The 21,455-nt window shown below is 46.2% G+C and overlaps 1 protein-coding gene across 4 annotated transcripts in view; it reads right to left on the bottom strand.

Moving 5' to 3' along the window:
• The window catches only part of mthfd1b (methylenetetrahydrofolate dehydrogenase (NADP+ dependent) 1b), a 101,627-nt gene that overhangs the window by 10,341 nt on the left and 69,831 nt on the right, over positions 1-21,455 (bottom strand). For all 4 annotated transcript variants that reach the window (XM_067992110.1, XM_067992109.1, XM_067992107.1 and 1 more), the window contains exons 21-26: positions 16,661-16,800; positions 13,822-13,863; positions 11,086-11,186; positions 7,639-7,816; positions 4,800-4,907; positions 2,541-2,693 (exon numbers count right to left, since the gene is read on the bottom strand). In XM_067992110.1, the coding sequence (XP_067848211.1) occupies positions 2,541-2,693; positions 4,800-4,907; positions 7,639-7,816; positions 11,086-11,186; positions 13,822-13,863; positions 16,661-16,800 (722 nt within the window). The remainder of the gene's footprint in view (positions 1-2,540; positions 2,694-4,799; positions 4,908-7,638; positions 7,817-11,085; positions 11,187-13,821; positions 13,864-16,660; positions 16,801-21,455) is intronic.

Consider the following 21,455-nt stretch of genomic DNA (forward strand, 5'->3'; position numbering starts at 1 on the left):
TATATTCCATGATAATTTAATTTCGTAGTTTCTCTTTGCCTTCCTAATTTTTTTTTAAAACTTCTTTTCTAACCTTTTCATATTCCCATTTGTCATCCTCTCCTTTGTTGTCTATGTACTTAGTGTATGCCTTTTTCTTTAATTTTGCCCATATTTCTTTATTTGTCCATGGTGTGTCATTACTGGCTAGTTTGTTCTTGCTTTTTAGTGGGATATATTTCTCCTGGACTCTATTGGTCTACGTTTTAAATGTTCCCCACTGCTGTTCTATTTCTTTATTTGTCTGTAAATTTTTCCAGTTTATTTTCCCTCGTTCCATTCTCATCCCCTTAAAACCAGCTGTTTCTCCAATTTATTACTTTGGTCTTTGTTTTACTTATGTCTTTTTCAATCTTTATCTTAAACCTTATTATGTTGTGATCGCTATTGCCTAATTGTTCCCCTATGCTTACTTCTCTTATCTGTTCTGGTTCATTTCCCATTATCCAGCAGTGCTTCCTCTCTTGTCGGGCTTTTTACACACTGGGTAAGAAAGAAGTCCTGCGCACATTGTAAAAACTCCATTCCCTTTACCTAACTCCTCTTCTCAGTTTATTTGGGGGTAGTTAAAATCTCCCATGATTATTATTCTATGTCCTTTACTCATTTCACATATTTGCTTACATATTTCATGGCCCCATCCTGTCCCCACTCAGAGCTCTCGTAGTGCTTAGGAGTGGGACCCCCTAGTCATTTCCCACCCCACTGCAGACCCAGCCGAGATCCCAGCACAGGCCAGGGATCAAATCTGGGATCTTCCTGGTCTGTTTGCCTCAGCGTGCAGTGCATTACAACTGTTGCATTAGAACAGTGACTACACTTCAAAATAACTTCATTGGCTGTAAAGCAATTTGGGACATCCTGAGGTCGTGAAAGGCGCTATAGAATTAAATGCAACTTCCTTTTTACTTACCAGAGCCATGATGACATTAATTGGACCCAGAAATGTATTACTGTTGGAAACACATGAAATCATACCTTACATGAGTCACCGCCAGCAGGAGGAGAGGGAAGGGGTAGGAAAATAGAGTGAGTGGTTTCTGGCTGTAGATACAGGGAGATACCACAAACCTCTATCTATAGATTAAGTATAAATTTATATGAATCCTATTATAAGTGCAAGGAGAACAGCCTGCGCAGATCTCCGTATGTTAAGCCCCACACTGCAGATTAGAATTAGAAGGACGTATGTTTGATCAGGTGTGGCGGCCTCCTCAGCACCCACCCCCCCCACCCCGACAGCTGCTGCCTGTGACATCAATTTTATGCATAATTAACAGGAACTCACAACAGGTTGCTTGTATTTTCTTTCTGCCCTGCTATCTAGCAGGGATTAGATTGCCATTGAACACCCACAGACGCCAAGTATTCCATCTGAATTTCTGCATCTATAGACTACACAAAAAAAAATAAGCCCACCCAACTCAGCTAATATTAGTTTTACATCAGCATGTCCGCGATTCACCAGCTACTTTTCTCTATTCGTTACACAATAATACGCACGCACAGACTGCAGTGGGGTGTGGAGAATCAACGAGAGCAGGCTGAAGGGCGATTGTGCGGTGACGAGACGACACTGCTTCCTGCTACAGTACAGCTATTGCACCTAAAGTTAACCGACAGGAGTCGTCTATGGGTTCCACCCAGAACCTGGGCGGCTCCAGGTCAGGAGAAAGGTTTCCGGTCATGCCTGAAAGGACGGTTGGAGTCGAGTCACAACGCAGGATCTTTTTCACAAGTCCCACCCGATTTCCCATTTTAATAAGCCGGCTGCTTGCGGTTGCTGCCATTGCTGCAGCATCACCTTTAGAACCTACCCCCTCCCTCAACCCCTAATGTCTCCTTGCTGCACCCACTGTTTCTCTCCCGTCCCACCCCAAGGTCCATGGTGCTGCTCCACTACTGCAGGCTTCACACCTTGGTCAGACTGAACAGTAGCGTAAAAAGGAACATGGGCAATACACTTCTGGAAGAGCATTCCTCCTCTCTCTGTTGTATGTGGTAACTCATGGTCAGGGAACAGTCCCCCAAACTCAATCACTCTGCATTCACAGGAACAGGAGCAGGCCATTCAGCCCCACGAGCTTGATCTGCCATTCTATTAGATTATGGCTGGTCCGTACCTCAACTCCATTTACCCCTTTGCTCTGTATACCTTACCCAACAAAAATCCATCGATCTCAGTCTCAAAAGTTTCAACTGATCCCCAGAATCCACAGCCTTTTGGGGAAGATTTCCAGATTTCCACTACCCTTTCTGTGAAAAAAGGCTTCCTGATTTTACTTCTGAACAGCCTGGCTCTTATTTTTAGATTGTGCCCCCTTGTTCTGGACACCCCCTTCGCCCACCAGAGGAAATAGTTTCTCTCCATCTGCTCTATCGAATCCCTTTATCATTTTAAACACCTCAGTTAGATCACACCTCAAAACTCAAGGGAAGACAAGCCAAGTTTACGCAACCTGTCCTTGTGATTTAACCCTTTAAGCCCATTCAACACTCACCGTGCCCACTAATGGGTAAAGGAAACCTGCACCAACACTTGCCCGGATGTCCCGGATAGGCAAAATAAATCCAGTTGGAGCTCCTTTCTTCTCTGGCTCGTGGGATAAAGACAGGTGGGTCTTGGCCATGCAGATGGGTAGACTTGCAAATCCCTGAACAAAAGGAGAGAGAGAGAGAGAGGAACAGTTACGGAAGGGAGGGAGGCGATATCGCTTTCTCTCACTCACAGCTGATCTAAATACAGTCCCCACCACTTATACCGTCCGTGCTTATCATGGTTGGCTGCCTATATTGGGCAAATAGCGCTAACCATTGACCAGGACCGTAGAAGTCAATTACAATGGCGTCGCTTACAAGAACCTTCCCCCTCCCTCAACCCCAAATGTCTCCTTGCTGCGCCCACTGTTTCTTTCCCATCTCACCCCAATGCTCCCACATCAGGGTCCACGGTGCTGCTCCACTGCTGCAGGCTTCAGAGCTCGGTCAGTCTGATCTGTAGAGTAAACAGGAACTGGGGCAACACACTTCTGGAAGTGCACCCCTCCTCTGTCTGTTGTATGTGATAACTCATGGTCAGAGAACATTCCCTCAAACCCAATCACTCTGCATTCATAGGAACAGAAGCAGGCCATTCAGCCCCTCAAGCTTAAGTGCGGCAGCTATTTCAGGCAGCGTCTGTGTCTATTTTAAAAGGAACATGATGACAGTCAATTGATTAATTGATCGAGGAGTAACTGCAGGGGCTGAATTGGAACCCGGTCGGCCCATCAGGTTCCTTCTCTGTTCCCGTTCTCTCTAAAAGACGATACACCTGTTTGGATCGGGAATCGTGCTCGGATCAGCACTGTGACAGGACAGACTGGAATCTGTCACTGAATCACCGAGACACGGAATGCTGCTAAATCTACCCCAAGGACTCTTTCATGAGTAGTGAGGAGGCTTCATAAACGGTGGGGACTGTTCTTGGCAATATATTCAACCAATCTATTCTGGTTTTACCGTCCAATGCTTAAAAGTGGGCGAATCACATTAACACCACCTATAAGCGGTGGGGACTGGATATTATACTGTCTGCATTATTCAGGACACCACAGGAAGTCAGAACAGATACAGGTCGAAGATTAAGAAATAACTAGAGTGAAGCATTCAACACACCATGTAAAGGAGGAAAACACTGGTCGGCATCCACAGCACCTCCCATGTGATGACACTGTGGGGGAGGGAAGGTGAACGATGACCTGTGACACCCTGCGGTCAGTATGTGGGGGAGGGAAGGGGAACGACGACCTGTGACACCCTGCGGTCAGTCTGTGGGGGGAGGGAAGGGGAACGATGACCTGTGACGCCCTGCGGTCAGTATGTGGGGGAGGGAAGGGGAACGATGACCTGTGACACCCTGCAGTCAGTCTGTGGGAGAGGGAAGGGGAACGATGACCTGTGACACCCTGCGGTCAGTCTGTGGGGGGAGGGAAGGGGAACGATGACCTGTGACACCCTGCGGTCAGTCTGTGGGGGAGGGAAGGGGAACAATGACCTTCATCACCCTACGGTCAGTCTGTGGGGGAGAGGGAAGGGGAACGATGACCTGTGACACCCTGCGGTCAGTCTGTGGGGGAGGGAAGGGGAACGATGACCTGTATCACCCTGCGGCCAGTCACAAAACCACACCGGCTGAAGCCCATGAGTGGCTGACTATTGCTGCTTTTGCCTGGGGATAGCACAGGAAGACCCAAAAAGGAAACGGTAAAATAAAAATACCTAACAGATGGCGAGGCATCAACACAGCAGCATTTAGGATGCTGTAAATTGTCTTTAACCCTTACTTCAGGGACTTCTGGCAAAACAATTGCTTCAAATTGGTCTTTCAAAATAAAAGTACCTGCAAAGTCTCTGGAGTGGGGCTTGAACAACAACTGGCATTTATACAGCACCTTTAACGTAGTAAATCGTCCCAAGGCGCTTCACAGGAGTGTAATCAGACAAAATTTGACACCGAGCCACATATTAGGACAGGTGATCAAAAGCTTGGTCAAAGAGGTAAGTTTTAAGGAGCGTCTTAAAGGAGGAGAGAGGGGTGGAGAGGTTTAGGGAGGGAATTCCAGAGCTTAGGGCCTAGGCAGCTGAAGGCATGGCCTTCCGACTCAGAGGCGAGTGTGTTACCTCTGAGCCACGGCCAGCACACTGGACACAGACATCCCACTTGGGTTAATCTGAGTGTTGAGGGTCTAAGCTGGCCTTGTGTGACCAGCCACCATTACCTGTTTGGTGTAAACCTCCACTTTATGTTGTGCCTCGGGGCTGAGCTCCACATCTGCCGCACCGTAGATTTTCTTGGCAATGATTCGGATTTTGTCCACAATGGGGAGCTTTATAAAAGTAACAAAACAAAGTCAAGTCCCTTGCAATAAAAGGCACAGGTTCTTCAAATACTCAGAGAAAGACATTATTGAACAGATCTGTCAACTCCCTTTGCCGGGATGTGCTGAATACAAAAAGCAACATTAGTCCCAATCAATACTTTAACAGCCATTCAGGCCAATTTCCACCGTCCCCTTTCTGCTGTAAATTCACTGACGTTCCCAGGCAACTTAACCTACAACTCGATTACCCATTGAGTGAAAAAGTTCCCCATAACTTCCCATCTTACTCTTAACTTCGTCATTTTAACCTGGTGTCCCATGGAGTTTGAATGCTTCATCAAAAGGAACAATTTGCCAGGAAATTCCCTTTGTGCTCTTGAAAACGACTGTAAATCAGCTTTAAGTTTCCTCTTTTCCTGAAACTTTCCTCAGAACTCCAGACGCTGATATCCAGAACCGTCTCCTTTGCTCCCAGAGAACCACAGAAAAGATACAGCACAGAAGGGGGCCATTCGGCCCATCGTGTCCACGCCGGCTCGAAGAACAACCAGGTGTCCATTCTAATCCCACCTTCCAGCACCCGGTCGGTCCGTAGTCCTGCAGCTTACAGCACTTCAGGTGCCGAAATTGTCCAGCAGCCGGAATCATACCTGATGCAAAGGCAGATGGCCGTGATTGTTGGTCAGTCATCGCGGTTCCAGGACCTCACTGCAGGGAAGCGCCCTAGGCCCAACCATCTTTGACCTTCCCTCCATTATCAGTTCAGGAGTGGGGCTGTTTGCTGATGATTCTACAGCTCCATTCACATCTCCTCCAATAATCAAGCAGCCCATGCCAGCCTACAGCAGGACCTGGACAACATCCAGGCTTGGGCTGACAAGCGACAGGTAATGACCACCTCGAACAAGAGAAAGCCTAGCCATCTTCCCTTGACCTTTAACAGTACCACCATCACTGCCGAATCCTACACCGTCAACACCGTGAGAGGTTACCAATGTCTAGAAGCTTAACTGGACTAGCCATGTCAACACCGTGGCTAAAAGAGCAGGGAAGAGAGGCTGGGTATTCTGCAACAAGAGGCTCACCTCCTGACCCCCCAAGGCCTCGCCACCATCTGCAAGGCTCAAGTCAGGAGCGTGATGGGATACTCTCCACTCACCTGGATGGGTACAGCCACAACAACGCTCAAAGCTCAACACCATCCAGGACAGAGCAGTCCGCATGATCGGTGCTCCTCCCACTGGACTCCATGTCCATCCCCCTCTACCACTGACATTCCACATTCGACCATCCTAGCGGCGCCCACATCCAGAGGACAAATATACAAAAAGACAATATCCTTCCCATGATTAGGTCAAGATTACGAACAAGAAGTCGTAAATTAAAAATGGAGACCGTGGCACAGATTGTACCCGGGCACTCTTTACAGTGAGTGAAGTTTTCCTGTAGTGATCAAAGTATCATACAGCACAGAAGACGGCCATTCGGCCCATCGTGCCTGTGCCGGCTCTTTGAAAGAGCTATCCAATTAGTCTCATTTCCCTACTCTTTCCCCATTGCCCGATATATTTTTTCCCTTCAAGTAATTATTCAATTCCATTTTGAAAGTCATTATTGAATCTGCTTCCACCACTCTTTCAGGCAGCGCATTCCAGATCATAACAACCCTCTGTGTAAAAAAAAATGTTTCCTCATGTCACCTCTGATTCTTTTGCCGATCACCTTAAATCTGTGTCCTCGTTATCGATCCTTCTGCCACTGAAAACAGTTTCTCCTTATTTACTCTGTAAAAACTGTTCATGATTCTGAACACCTCTACCAAATCTCCTCTTAACCTTCTCTGCTCTAAGGCGAACAATCCCAGTTTCTCCAGTCTCTCCACATAACTGAAGTCCCTCATCCCTGGTACCATTCTAGTAAACCTCCTCTGTACTCTCTACAAGGCCTTGATAGCCTTCCTAAAGTGCGTTGCCCAGAATTGAACACAATACTCCAGCTGAGGCCTAACCAGTGTTTTATAAAGGTTTTGCATAACTTCCTTGCTTTTGTACTCAATACCTCTTAATAAAGCCCAGGATCCCATATGCCTTTTTTAACAGCCTTCTCAACTTGTCCTGCCACCTTCAAAGATTTGTGTACGTGCACCCCCAGGTCTACCTATTCCTGCACCCCCTTTAAAATTGTACCATTTAGTTTATATTGCCTCTCCTCATTGCATCACTTCAAACTTCTCTGCGTTAAATTTCATCTGCCATCTGTCTGCCCATTTCGCTAGTGTGTCTATGTCCTCCTGAAGTCTGTTACTGTCCTCCTCATTGTTTACTACATTTCTGAGTTTCATATAACGAGGGGGCATAGATTTAAGGTGAGAGGGGAGAGATACAAAAGGGTCCAGAGGGGCAATTTTTTCACTCAAAGGGTGGTGAGTGTCTGGAACGAGCTGCCAGAGGCAGTAGTAGAGGCGGGTACAATTTTGTCTTTTAAAAAGCATTTGGACAGTTACATGGGTAAGATGGGTATAGAGGGATATGGGCCAAGTGCAGGCAATTGGGACTAGCTTAGTGTTATAAACTGGGCGACATGGACATGTTGGGCCGAAGGGCCTGTTTCCATGTTGTAAACTTCTATGATTCTATGTCATCTGCAAACTTTGAAATTAAACCCTGTATACCCAGGTCATTAATTTATATAAATATATATTAACATTTCAATGGGAAATAGCAAAATTAATTCTTACCTCTAAAGCGTAGAGGAATTTGAAATCACTTTCCTGCTGAGAAGCTCTCTGTACGGCTTTGGCCAGTTCGAGTGCTCCCTGCCCTCCTTCGGCCCAGTGAGTACACTTCACAGCGTCAAACGCACCCACTTCCTTGGCCGTGCTGCACACCAGGTCGAGCTCAGCCTCTGTGTCTGATCTGTATGAGGACAGAAGGAACTGCTGGGAACACAGACCAGACCAGCACAAAATACGAGGAACAGGCAACAGAGAATTGGATATTTCAATACAAGTACGACTTCTGGAGCAGCGCGATACCACCCGAGCATGACCCACACAGTACAGCCTCCACGGCAGCTCCATACGTGAATACACCCTTCACATCTTTAACATCCTCTCGGATAAATGTAAGGAATCTTACAACACCAGGTTATAATCCAACAGTTTTATTTGAAAATCACAAGCTTTCGGAGATTATCTCCCTCGTCAGGTGAGTGAGTGAATGAGAGGTTCTCAAATCGCATATCTTATATTAGGCTGGGACACCATCACAGCAATCAAAGGTGTCGTTGGTGTTCAGACAGGTTAGCCACGGAAAACAGTAGGTCCCAGTATACTGAATACACAATGGGTCAAATTACACAGACAAAGAGAGAAAGAGACCCGAAAGCTTGAGAAACCCGGCATCACCACCAGCATCAACTAAGCCTCCCCCGGTACCACGGTTGCAACCACAGGGAAGTCTATCGTCAATTTGTCTGACCACACCCTTCAACCAGACGAAATCGAAGTTCTCAGCTGAGGGCTCAATTTCTGCCCCACCACCAAAATGGACCCCATCGGTCTCGCGGTGGACACAGAGGAATTCATCAGGAATTCTTCCACAAATCCCAAGATTTCAGCAGCGAACCCAATGAGACAATCAACAATCCGGAACAGCAGACAGAGGGATCCGCGGTACAGCAACCGAAGAAGAGTCTAACTGGACTCCTCCGGAGGGTCGCTGCCCTAAGCTTGACATGTATGCTCAAGCTGTCAGGAGATGAGTCAACGCCAGATTCATCAGCCGCACTCACAAGACAGTCCAGAATGTCACCCGAGCACAACGTAATGCCATCGACGCTCTCAAGACCAACCGCAACATCGTCATCAAACCAGCGGACAAAGGAGGAGCCATCGTCATACAGAACAGAACGGACTATTGCAAAGAAGCATACCGACAACTGGACAACCAGGAACACTACAGACGGTTACCCGCAGATCCGACCAAAGAACACACCCACCAGCTCAACAAACTGATCAAGACCTTCGATCCAGACCTTCAAAGCATCCTACGTGCTCTCATCCCACGTTTTCCCCGCGTGGGAGACTTCGACTGCCTCCCAAAGATACACAAAGCCAACACACCCAGACGTCCTATCGTATCAGGCAACGGAACCCTGTGTGAGAACCTCTCTGGATACGTCGAGGGCATCCTGAAACCCATCGTACAGGGAACCCCCAGCTTCTGTCGCGACACTACAGACTTCCTACAAAAACTCAGTACCCACGGACCAGTTGAACCAGGAACACTTCTCACCACGATGGATGTCTCGGCACTATACACCAGTATCCCCCACGATGACGGCATCGCTGCGACAGCATCAATACTCAGCACCAACAACAGCCAATCTCCAGACGCCACCCTACAACTCATCCACTTCATCCTGGATCACAATGTCTTCACCTTCGATAACCAGTTCTTTACCCAAACACACGGAACAGCCATGGGGACCAAATTCGCACCCCAATATGCCAACATTTTCATGCACAAGTTCGAGCAGGACTTCTTTACTGCACAGGACCTCCAACCAACACTATACACCAGATACATAGACGATATTTTCTTCCCCTGGACCCACGGCGAAGAATCACTGACGAGACTACACGATAACATCAACAAGTTCCATCCCACCATCAAACTCACCATGGACTACTCCTCAGAATCAGTTTCTTTCTTGGACACACAAATCTCCATCAAAGACGGCATCTCAGCACCTCACTCTACCGCAAGCCCACAGACAACCACACGATGCTCCACTTTTCCAGCTTCCACCCTAACCACGTCAAAGAGGCCACCCCCTATAGACAGGCCCTGCGAATACACAGCATCTGCTCAGACGAGGAGGAATGCGATGGACACCTACAAACGCTGAAAGACGCCCTCGTAAGAACGGGATATGACGCTCGACTTGTCGATCGGCAGTTCCGACGGGCCATAGCGAAGAATCGCATAGATCTCCTCAGAAGACAAACACGGGACGCAACCAACAGAGTACCCTTCGTCGTCCAGTACTTCCCCGGAGTGGAGAAACTACGCCATGTTCTCCGCAGCCTTCAACATGTCATCGCCTTCAAACAACCACCCAACCTCAAACAGACCATCGTTCACAGCAAATTACCCAGCTTTCAGGAGAACAGCGTCCACGACACCACACAACCCTGCCACGGCAACCTCTGCAAGTCATGCCAGATCATCGACACAGATACCACCATCACATGAGAGGACACCACCCACCAGGTACGTGGTTCATACTCCTGTGACTCGGCCAACGTTGTCTACCTCATACGTTGCAGGAAAGGATGCCCCGGAGCATGGTACATTGGCGAGACCATGCAGACACTGTGACAATGGATGAACGGACACCGCGCAACAATCGCCAGACAGGAGGGTTCCCTCCCAGTTGGGGAACACTTTAGCAGTCAAGGACATTCAGCCACTGATCTTCGGGTAAGCATTCTCCAAGGCGGCCTTCGAGACACACGACAACGCAAAATCATCGAGCAGAAATTGATAGCCAAGTTCCGCACCCATGAGGACGGTCTCAACCGGGATCTTGGGTTCATGTCACGCTACACGTAACCCCACCAGCAGGAAAAAAAAGTTATCTGTTTTTAATACAACTGGACATTCTCTCTCTCTCTCTCTGTCTGTGTAATTTGACCCATTGTGTATTCAGTATACTGGGACCTGCTGTTTTCCGTGGCTAACCTGTCTGAACACCAACGACAACCTTTGATTGGTGTGATGGTGTCCCAGCCTAAGATATGCGATTTGAGAACCTCTCATTCACTCACTCACCTGACGAAGGAGATAATCTCCGAAAGCTTGTGATTTTCAAATAAAACTGTTGGACTATAACCTGGTATTGTAAGATTCCTTACATTTGTCCACCCCAGTCCATCACTGGCATCTCCACATCATCCTCTCGGATAGACAGATAGGACCTCAGTTTAACCTATTTGAAGGACAGCGCCTCTAGCAATGCAGCAACTCCTTCAGTGCTGCGGTGGAGTGCCTATCCAGATTAGTGCTCAAGCTCTAGAGCAAGTCTCAAAACCACCCCCCCACCCCCCGAATTTCAGGCTCCAAGAATGCTACATACCGAGCTGCAGTGAAAAAGCAACAACTGCGGAACCCCTACTTACCGGAAGGCATTGACCGCTACCACCACGGCAACTCCGAACATGTTTGCATTCTCGATCTGTTTACGGAGGTTACTGCAGCCCTTTGCCACCAAGTCCAGGTTCTACACAAAACAGAGGACAGATCACACTCTGGGTCAAATCAATGGGGGAACATTTAGGGAACAGTGATCATAGTATCATAAGGTTTAGATTATTTATGGAAAAGGACAATGTGCAATCTAGAGTAAAAAATACTTAATTGGTGGAGGGCCAATTTCAGTGGGTTGAGATCGGATCTGGCCCGGGTAAATGGGAATCAAAGATTGGCAGGCAAAACTGTAATCGAACAATGGGTGACGTTTAAAGAGGAGATGGTTCGGGTACAGTCTAGATACATTCCCACGAGGGGGAAAGGTAGCGCAATCAAACTCAGAGCTCCCTGGATGACAAAAGAGATAGAGAGCAAAATTAAGCAGAAAAAAGGGGCATATCATAGAAGTCAGGTCGATAATACAAGTGAGAACCAGGCTGAATATAGAAAGTACGGAGAAGAAGTGAAAAAGGAAATAAGAGGGGCAAAGGGAGAGTATGAGAATAGACTGGCGGCCAACATAAAAGGGAATCCAAAAGTCTGTTACAGGCATATAAATAGTAAACGGGTAGCGAGAGGAGGAGTGGGGCCGATTAGGGACCAAAAAGGAGATTTACGTATGGAGGCAAAGGGCATGGCTGAAGTACCAAATGAGTGCTTTGCATCTGTCTTTACCAAGGAAGAAGATACTGCCAAAGTCACAGTAAAAGGGGAGGTAGTTGAGATACCGGATGGGGTTAAAATTGATAGAGGAAATTGCGAAGGTGCTGGCCATAATCTTCCAAACATCCTTAGATACAGGGGTGGTGCCAGAGGACTGGAGAATTGCAAATGTTACACCCTTGTTCAAAAAAGGGCATAAGGATAAACCCAGCAACTACAGGCCAATCAGTTTAACCTTGGTAGTGGGGAAGCTTTTAGAAACGATAATCTGGGAGAAAATTAATAGTCACTTGGACAAGTGTGGATTAATAAAGGAAAGCCAGCACGGATTTGTTAAAGACAAAGTTAACTAACTTGATTCAGATTTTTGATGAGGTAAGAGAGGGGGTTGATGATGGCAATGTGGTTGATGTGTATATGGACTTTCAAAAGGCGTTTGATAAAGTGTCACATAATAGGCTTGTCAGCAAAATTGAAGCCCATGGAATAAAAGAGGCAGTGGCAGCATGGATATGAAATTGGCTAAGTGACAAGAAGCAGAGAGTAGTGGCGAACGGTTATTTTTCGGATTGGAGGAAGGTGTACAGTGGTGTTCCCAGGGGTCGGTACTAGGACCACTTTTTTGGTATATATTAATGACTTGGACTTGGGTGTACAGGGCACAATTTCAAAATTTGCAGATGATACAAAACTTGAAAGTGTAGTGAACAGTGAGGAGGATAGTAATAGACTTCAGGAGGACATAGGCAGGCTGGTGGAATGGGCGGGCACATGGCAGATGAAATTTAACGCAGAGAAGTGAGAAGCGGTACATTTTGGCAGGAAGAATGAGAGGCAATATAAACTAAATGGTACAATTCTAAAGGGGGTACAGGAATAGAGACACCTGGGGGTATATGGGCACAAATCTTTGAAGCTGGCAAGACTGGTTGAGAAAGCAGTTAAAAAAGCATATGGGATCCTGGGCTTTATAAATAGAGGCATAAAGTACAAAAGCAAGGAAGTTATGTTGAACCTTTGTAAAACACTGGTTCGGCCACAACTGGAGTATTGTGTCCAATTCTGGGCACCGCACTTTAGGAAGGATGTGAAGGCCTTCGAGAGGGTGCAGAAAACATTTACTAGAATGGTTCCAGGGATGAAGGACTTCAGTTATGTGGATAGACCGGAGAAGCTGGGGTTGTTCTCTTTAGGGCAGAGGTCGAGAGGAGATTTGATTGAGGTATTCAAAATCATGAAGGGTCTAGGTAAAGTAAATAAAGAGAAACTGTTCCCATTGGCGGAAGAGTCGAGAACCAGAGGACACAGGTTTAAGATGATTGGCAAAAAAACCCAACTTTTTTTTAACGCACTGAGTGGTTATGATCAGGAATGCGCTGCCTGAATGGGTGGTGGCTGCAGATTCAATCGTGGCTTTCAAAAAGGAATTGGATAAATATTTGAAAGGAAAAAATTTGCAGGGCTACGGGGAAAGAAAGGGGGAATGGGACTAACTGGATTGCTCTTACAAAGAGCCAGCACAGGCTCGATGGGCCGAAAAGCCTCCTTCAGTGCTGTAACCAATCTATGATTCCAAGTGCCGACAAACACACACAGAGGAAAGCTTGTGAATTTAAAATAAAATTGCTGGACTATAACTTGGTGTTGTAAAATTGTTTACAACACACGGAGGAGACAGCCGCAATGTGTAGCTCGGACAACCGATGCCGGCAAGATATTCATCAAACATCATGACAGCAAATTTATCAACAGTTCTGTGCCCGTTTGCTCGATTGTTGACCTGAGTCTCTTGTTTAAGGTTGAAACCCTTTCATTTATCACAACATGCATTCCAATGCATCATCTGGTAGTAGAGCCTCGAGAATGCTGGAACACCTAAGCCCATTCCGACGTCAAACTGTCCTAATTCCCTTTGACTAGCCTAAGAAACTCCAATCCATTCACCACCACCCCAGAGAGGTAAAAAACCTAGAGATAGGAAAATACAACTCATCAGAATTTACCTCTTCAATATATTCCTTCGGCAGTGGGACACCTGCAGTCACCTACAACAATAAAACAATGAAACAAAAATGTTAGAACTTGTTTTGAAATACGGCCATGAAAGAAAGACTTGTATTTATATACAGCATCACGACTTCCCAAAGCTCTTTACAGCCAATGAAGTATTTTTGAAGTGTAGTCACTGTTGTAATGTAGGAAACGTAGGAACAGGAGGCCATTCAGCCCCTCGAGCCTGTTCCGCCATGCAATGAGATCATGGCTAATCTGTATCCTAACTCCATCCACCTGCCTTGGCTCCATATCCCATAATACTCTTGGCGAGCAAAAATCTATCGATCTCAGATTTAAAATTATTAATTGAGCTAACATCTTCTGCTTTTTATGGGAGAGAGTTCTACATTTCTACCTCCCTTTGTGCGAAGAAGTGTTTCTTAACTTCTCTTCTGAATGGCCTGGCTCCGATTTTAAGGTTATGTCCCCTTATCCTAGACTCCCCCATCAGCAGAAATGCAGCAATCAGTTTGCGCACTGCAAGCTCCCACAAACAGCAAGACAATGACCAGATAATCTCTTTTTTTTTTAAAAGTGATGTTGGTTGAACTATAACTATTGGCCAGGACACCAGGAGAACTCCCCTGCTCTTCTTTGAAATAGTGCCAAGGGATCGTTTACGTCAACCTGAGGGGGCAGACGGGGCATCGGTTTAACGTCTCATCCAAAAGACGGCACCTCCAACAGTGCAGCACTCTCTCAGCACAGAATTATGTGCTCAAGTCTCTGGAGTGGGGCTTGAACCCACAACCTTCTGACTCAAAAGCAAGAGTGCTGCCCACTGAGCCACGGCTGACACATCTATATACCACAGTGAAATCATTTTTCTCTAAAAGAGGCATTTCAGAACCTACCACAAACTCCGTATCCTCGTCATCGACTCCACCACCCTCCCCATTAACTGCTCAGTCTGAACCAGGCTGCTTACAACCTCAGTATTCTATTCAATCCCAAGCTCAGCCCATATCCTCTCCATCACAAAGACCACCAACTTCCACCTTCGTAACATCGCCCAGCTCTGCCCTGCCTCAGCTCATCTGCTGTTGAAACCCTCAGTCATGCCTGCATCACCTCCAGACTCAACTATTCCAATGCTCTCCTGGCCGGCCTCTCATCTTCCACCCTCCGTAAACTTCAGCTCAACCAAAACTCTGCTTTCCCACACCATGTCCCACTCACCCACCACCCCTGCACTTGCTGAGCTACATCACCTCCAATTTGTAATTCTCAACCTCATGTTTCAATCCTATTGCCTCATCCATCCCTTCCCCTGTAACCACCCCCAGCCCGAAAACGCTCCCCCAACCCCCCCAAAACACAAATTCTCCACCCCTCTGACTTCTGCCTCGAGAACCGCCCCCCCAGCCCCACCTCCCCAAACCAGTGGCAACCATGCTTGGGCTCCACAGTCTGCTGTTCCCTCCTCAAACCCCATCACTTCCTTTTGAGACCGTGTTGAAAACCCATTTCTGTGACCAGGCTTTTCTGTGGTTGCCCTTGATTGCACCCTGGACCTTGGGGAGCGTCAGCAACCCCATAAAACTGTACGGCCCTATTTTGGCTGCCATGCCAAAGCTTGTGAATAGGGCTGCTTGGCTGTAAAAGGCATCTGTAATCTGGGGTATGCGGGCTCGCATTGTTCCTTGGCTGGTGTTGAAGTGGCCTCCCATGGACGCCTGAAATGACCCTGCCCTGCCAGAGGTTAAGTGTAATGGTCAGTATAAAAACATAAGTGAGACAGGAGGAGGCCATACGGTCCCTTGAGTCCGCTCCGCCATGCAATAAGATCATGGCTGATCTTTGACCTCAACTCCACTTTCTCGCCCTACCCCCATATCCCTTGAGTCCAAAAATCTATCGATCTCAATCTTAAATATACTCAACGACAGAACATCCACAGCCCTCTGGGGTAGAGAATTCCAAAGATTCACAACTCTCTGAGTGAAGAAATTCCTCCTCATCTCAGTTCTAAATCGTCCACCCCTTATCCTGGGACAATGCCCCCTACTTCTAGACTCTTCAGCCAGGGGAAACATCCTCTCAGCATCTACCCTGTCAAGCCCTCTAAGGATTTTATACATTTCAATGAGATCACCTCTCATTTTTCTAAACTCCAGAGAATATAGGCCCATTCTTCTCAACCTCTCCTCATAGGACAACCTCTAAGGTAATTATATCCTTCCTTAGGTAAGGAGACCAAAACTGTACACAGTACTCCAGGTGTGGTCTCACCAAAGCCCTGTACAATTGTAGCAAGATTTCCTTACTCTTGTACTTCAACCCCCTTGCAATAAAGGCCAACGTTCCATTTGCCTTCTTAATTGCTTGCTTTACCTGCATGTTAGCTTTCTGTGTTTCGTGTATGAGGACACCCAAATCTTTCTGAACACCAACATTTAATAGTTTCTCACCATTTAAAAAATATTCTGATTTTCTATTCTTGCTACCATTGTGAATAACCTCACATTTCCCCACATTATACTCCATCTGCCACTTTTTTGCCCACTCACCTAACCTGTCTATGTCCCTTTGCAGACTCTTTGTGTCCTCCTCACAGCTTACTTTCCCACCTAGCTTTGTGTCGTCAAACTTGGATACATTACACTCGGTCCCTTCATCTCAGTCATTAATATAGATTGTAAATAGCTGAGGCCCAAGCACACTGATCCTTGTGGCGTATCTCCTGCGTTGGCTCAACGTCCATTTCCCTTAGGCCTCTGCAAAGTGCTCGGGTACAATAGTCTACCTTAAAGGCGCTGTATAAACGCGTGTCAATGTCGTTCTTACCTTGGGCCCACCGCCGTGCATTTTCAGAGCTCTTACGGTGGCAACCAGCACGACCACGTGAGGACGCAGCCCCGAGTACCTGCACTTAATGTTGAAGAACTTCTCCATTCCGATGTCTGCTCCAAATCCTGCCTCCGTCACTACATTTAAACAGGAAAGAAGATTAAACAGATCTAGTTAGGGTGAGAACTACACTAACCGAAACTGATATGGTAAGATATGGTACATACATTTTGCAGATAATATTTCATGAGGTTTTGTTTTCTGAAAATGAAAACAATACATCAACATCAGGAGTAAAAGATTCATTGTGGGGAATTAGAACCTTTATTAAGCATTAGTTGCTCCCGCCACTGGGTGGAGCAGTTCGACTGGCGCTCCGAGGGCCTCTAATGCAACATGAAGCGGACTGTAAATATGCAAGGCTGCTTTTCCCCTCTCTAACCCAGGGCCACTGAGGCTCAAAGCACAGGCCCAACTCCTGCCTCCCCATCCCCCACAACCCACTGAGATTAGCTTATTCACCGTAGAATAAAAACTAGGCCCCCCTCTCGAAAATCAGGTACTGGAATCCAGCTCTGGACTTGGTCACATACCGGATACCAGGAGCACACTTAGGCATCTAGGCGATTCTGATATAGATTTGAGCCAGTCTGTATACAAAAAGGGGTAGTTACTCATTCAGATGAACAAATGCTGCCTTTAATTTCTCGATACAAAGATATTTTAGTACATTTAGCCTCACCGTACAGCGTGAGGCAGCTTCCAGTCACAAATACATCAGAACTCAGAAAAATATAATATAAAGCCGTCCTGGATAAAGGATAGTTTTTGAAAAATAGAATATTCCACATTTCTTAAATCTACATTTTTTTTATTGGAAGGGAAAGCGAGAGGTTAGCCTGCAGGAACTGTGGAGTGAAATGGTATAGCAACAGGGTCCTACCACTAGATGGAATTCTTTTTGAGATGTTTACGATGATTAAAGGATTCGATAGGGTAGATAGAGAGAAACTATTTCCTCTGGTGGGGGGAGTCCTGAACAAGGGGGCATAACCTTAAAATTAGAGCTAGGCCGTTCAGGGATGATGTCAGGAAGCACTTCTTCACACAAAGGGGAGTGGAAATCTGGAACTCTCTTCCCCCAAAAAGCTGTTGAGGCTGGGGTCAATTGAAATCCTCCAGCAAGAGTTGTCCATCTGCTGTTTTACCAGGTTTCTGCTACGAGAACCCCTTGCGTGAGCTTTGGAAACACAGGGACAGGAGGAGGCCATTCAGCCCCTCAAGCCTGTTCCACCATTCAATTAGATTATAACTGATCAGATTGATCGGTTCTTTTTTGTTGGGTAAGGGTATTAAGGGTTATGGAACCAAGGAGGGTAAATGGAGTTAAGATCCAGATCAGCCATACTCTAATTGAATGGTGGAACAGGCTCGAGGGGCCGAATGGCCTCCTCCTGTTACATAGAAACATGGAAAATAGGAGCAAGAGTAGGCCATTCGGCCCTTCGGGTCTGCTCCACCATTCAAAATGATCATGGCTGATCGTCGAACTCAGTACCCTGTTCCCGCTTTTTCCCCATATCCTTTGATCCCTTTAGCATTAAGAAATATATCTATCTCCTTCTTGAATACATCTAATGACTTGCCCTCCACTGCCTTCTGTGGTAAAGAATTCCACAGGTTCACCACCCTCAGTGAAGAAATTTCTCCTCATCTCGGTTCTGAATGGCATACCCCATATCCTGAGACTGTGACCCCTGGTTCTGGACTCCCCAGCCATCGGTAACATCCTCCCTGCATCTAGTCTGTCCAGTCCTGTTAGAATTTTATATGTTTCGATGAGATCACCTCTCATTCTTCTAAACTCGAGTAAATATAGGCCTAGTCGACCCAATCTCTCCTCATACGTCAGTCCTGCCATCCCAGGAATCAGTCTGGTAAACCTCCGTTGCACTCCCTCCATGGCAAGGACATCCTTCCTCAGATAAGGAGACCAAAACTGCACACAATATTCCAGATGTGATCTCACCAAGGTCCTGTACAACTGCAGTAAGACATCCCTGCTCCTCTACTCAAATCCTCTTGCAATGAAGGCCAACATACCATTCGCCTTCCTAACTGCTTGCTGCACCTGAATGCTCGCTTTCAGCGACTGGTGTACAAGGACACCCAAGCTCTCGTTCCACCTCCCCTTTTCCCAATCTATCACCATTCAGATAATAATCTGCCTTTCTGTTTTTACAACCAAAGTGGATAACCTCACATTTATCCACGTTATACTGCATCTGCCGTGTTCTTGCCCGCTCACCCAACTTGTCTAAATCACATTGGAGCCTCTTTGCATCCTCCTCACAGCTCACATTCCACCCCCAGCTTTGTGTTGTCTGCAAACTTGGAAATGTTACATTTAGTTCCCTCATCCAAATCATCGATATATATTGTGACTAGCTGGGGCCCAAGCACTGATCCCTGCGGTACCCCACTAGTCACTGCCTGCCACCCCGGAAAAAGACCCGTTTATTCCTACTCTGTTTCCTGTCTGTCAACCAATTCTCAATCCATGCCAGTATATTCCCCCCAATCCCATGTGCTTTAATTTTGCACACTAACCTCTTGTGTGGGACCTTATCAAAAGCCTTCTGAAAATCCAAGTACACCGCATCCACTGGTTCTCCCCTATCTATTCTACTAATTACATCCTCAAAAAACTCCAGTAGATTTGTTAAGCATGATTTCCCTTTCATAAACCCATGCTGACTTTGTCCAATCTTGTTAATGCCTTCCAAGTGTCCTGTTAACACATCTTTTAAAATAGACTCTGGCATTTTCCCCACTACTGATGTTAGGCTAACTGGTCTGTATTTCCCTGTTTTTTCTCTCCCTCCTTTTTTAAATAGTGGGGTTACATTTGCCACCCTCCAATCTGTAGGAACTGTTCCAGAGTCTATAGAATTTTGGAAGATGTTCACCAATGCATCCACTATTTCCAGGGCCACTTCTTTTAGTATTCTGGGATGTAGATTATCAGGCCCTGGGGATTTGTTAGCCTTTAGCCCCATTAATTTCCCTAGCACTATTTTTTTTCTACTAATACTGGTTTCCTTCAGTTCCTCCCTCTCACTGGACCCTTGGTTCCCTAACATTTCTGGCAGGTTATTTGTGTCCTCCTTATGTGTTTAATAGTTCTGCCATTTCCTCATTATAATTTCCCCCATTTCTGACTGTAAGGGACCTACATTTGTCTTTACTAATCTCTTTCTCTTGACATATTCATAGAAGCTTTTACAGTCAGTTTTTATGTTCCCTGCTAGTTTACTCTCATACTCTATTTTTCCCCTCTTAATCAATCTCTTTGTCCTCCTTTGCTGAATTCTAAACTGTTCCCAATCCTCAGGCTTGCCGCTTTTTCTGGCAATTTTATATGTCTCCTCTTTGGATCTAATATTATCCCTAATTTCTTTTGTAAGCCACGGTTGAGCCACCTTTCCTGTTTTATTTTTGCGCCAGTCAGGAATGAATAATTGTTGTAATTCCTGCACATATTCTTTAAATATTAGCCATTGCCTATCTACCGTCATCCCTTTTAGTAAAGTTCCCCGATCTATCATAGAAACTCGCACCTCATACTTTCGTAATTTCCTTTATTTACATTCAGGACCCTGGTTTCGGATTCAACTACTTCACTCTCCATCTTAATGAGGAATTCTATCATGTTATGGTCACTCTTCCCTAAGGGATCCCGCACAACAAGACTGTTAATTAATCCTTTCTCATTGCACAATACCCAGTCTAAGATCGCCTGTTCTCTGGTTGGTTCCTCAATGTATTGTTCCAGAAAACCATCACGTACACACTCCAGGAATTCCTCCCCCACAGTATTATTGCTAATTTGGTTTGACCAATCTATATGGAGATTAGTCACCCATGATTATAGTTGTACCCTTCTTGCATGCGTCTCTAATTTCCTGTTTAATGCCCTCCCCTACATCTCCACTACTGTTTGGGGGCCTATAGACAACCCCAAACCAACGTTTTCTGCCCCATGGTGTTTCTTAGCTCCACTCATACAGATTCCACATTGTGATTTTCCGAGCCAATATCCTTCCTCACCATTGCATTGATTTCCTCCTTTACTAACAACGCTACCCCACCTCCTTTCCCTTTTTGCCTGTCCTTGCTAAATATTGAATACCCCTGGATATTCAGTTTCCATCCTTGGTCACCCTGCAGCCATGTCTCCGTAATTGCAACTATATCATAACCGTTAATATCTATCTGTGCTGTTAATTCATCTACTTATTGCGAATGCTCCACACATTAAGACATAATGTCTATAGACTTGTCTTTTTAAGATTGCTAGTCATATTAGTTCTATTTTGCACTTTGGCCCTATTTGTTTCTCGCCCTTGTTTTCTCTGCCTTCCACTATTGCTTCTTCCCTTGCTGTCTTTTGTTTCTATCCTAGTTTCCCCCTCCTCTGTCTCCCTGCTCAGGTTCCCATCCCCCTGCCATTCTAGTTTAAACCTTCCCCAACACCACTAGCAAACACCCCCGCGAGGACATCGGTCCCGGTCCTGCTCGGGTGTAACCCGTCCTGCTTGTACAGGTCCCACCTTCCCCAGAACCGGTCCCAATCTCCCAGGAATCTAAATCCCTCCCTCCTACACCATCCCTGCAGCCATGCATTCATCTGGTCTATTCTCCTGTTCCTATACTCACTAGCACGTGGCACTGGTAGTAATCCTGAAATCACTAACTTTGAGGTCCTGCTTTTTAATTTATCTCCTAACTC

The sequence above is a fragment of the Heptranchias perlo genome, chromosome 10 (assembly GCF_035084215.1).
Source record: "Heptranchias perlo isolate sHepPer1 chromosome 10, sHepPer1.hap1, whole genome shotgun sequence".
NCBI lineage: Eukaryota > Metazoa > Chordata > Chondrichthyes > Hexanchiformes > Hexanchidae > Heptranchias > Heptranchias perlo.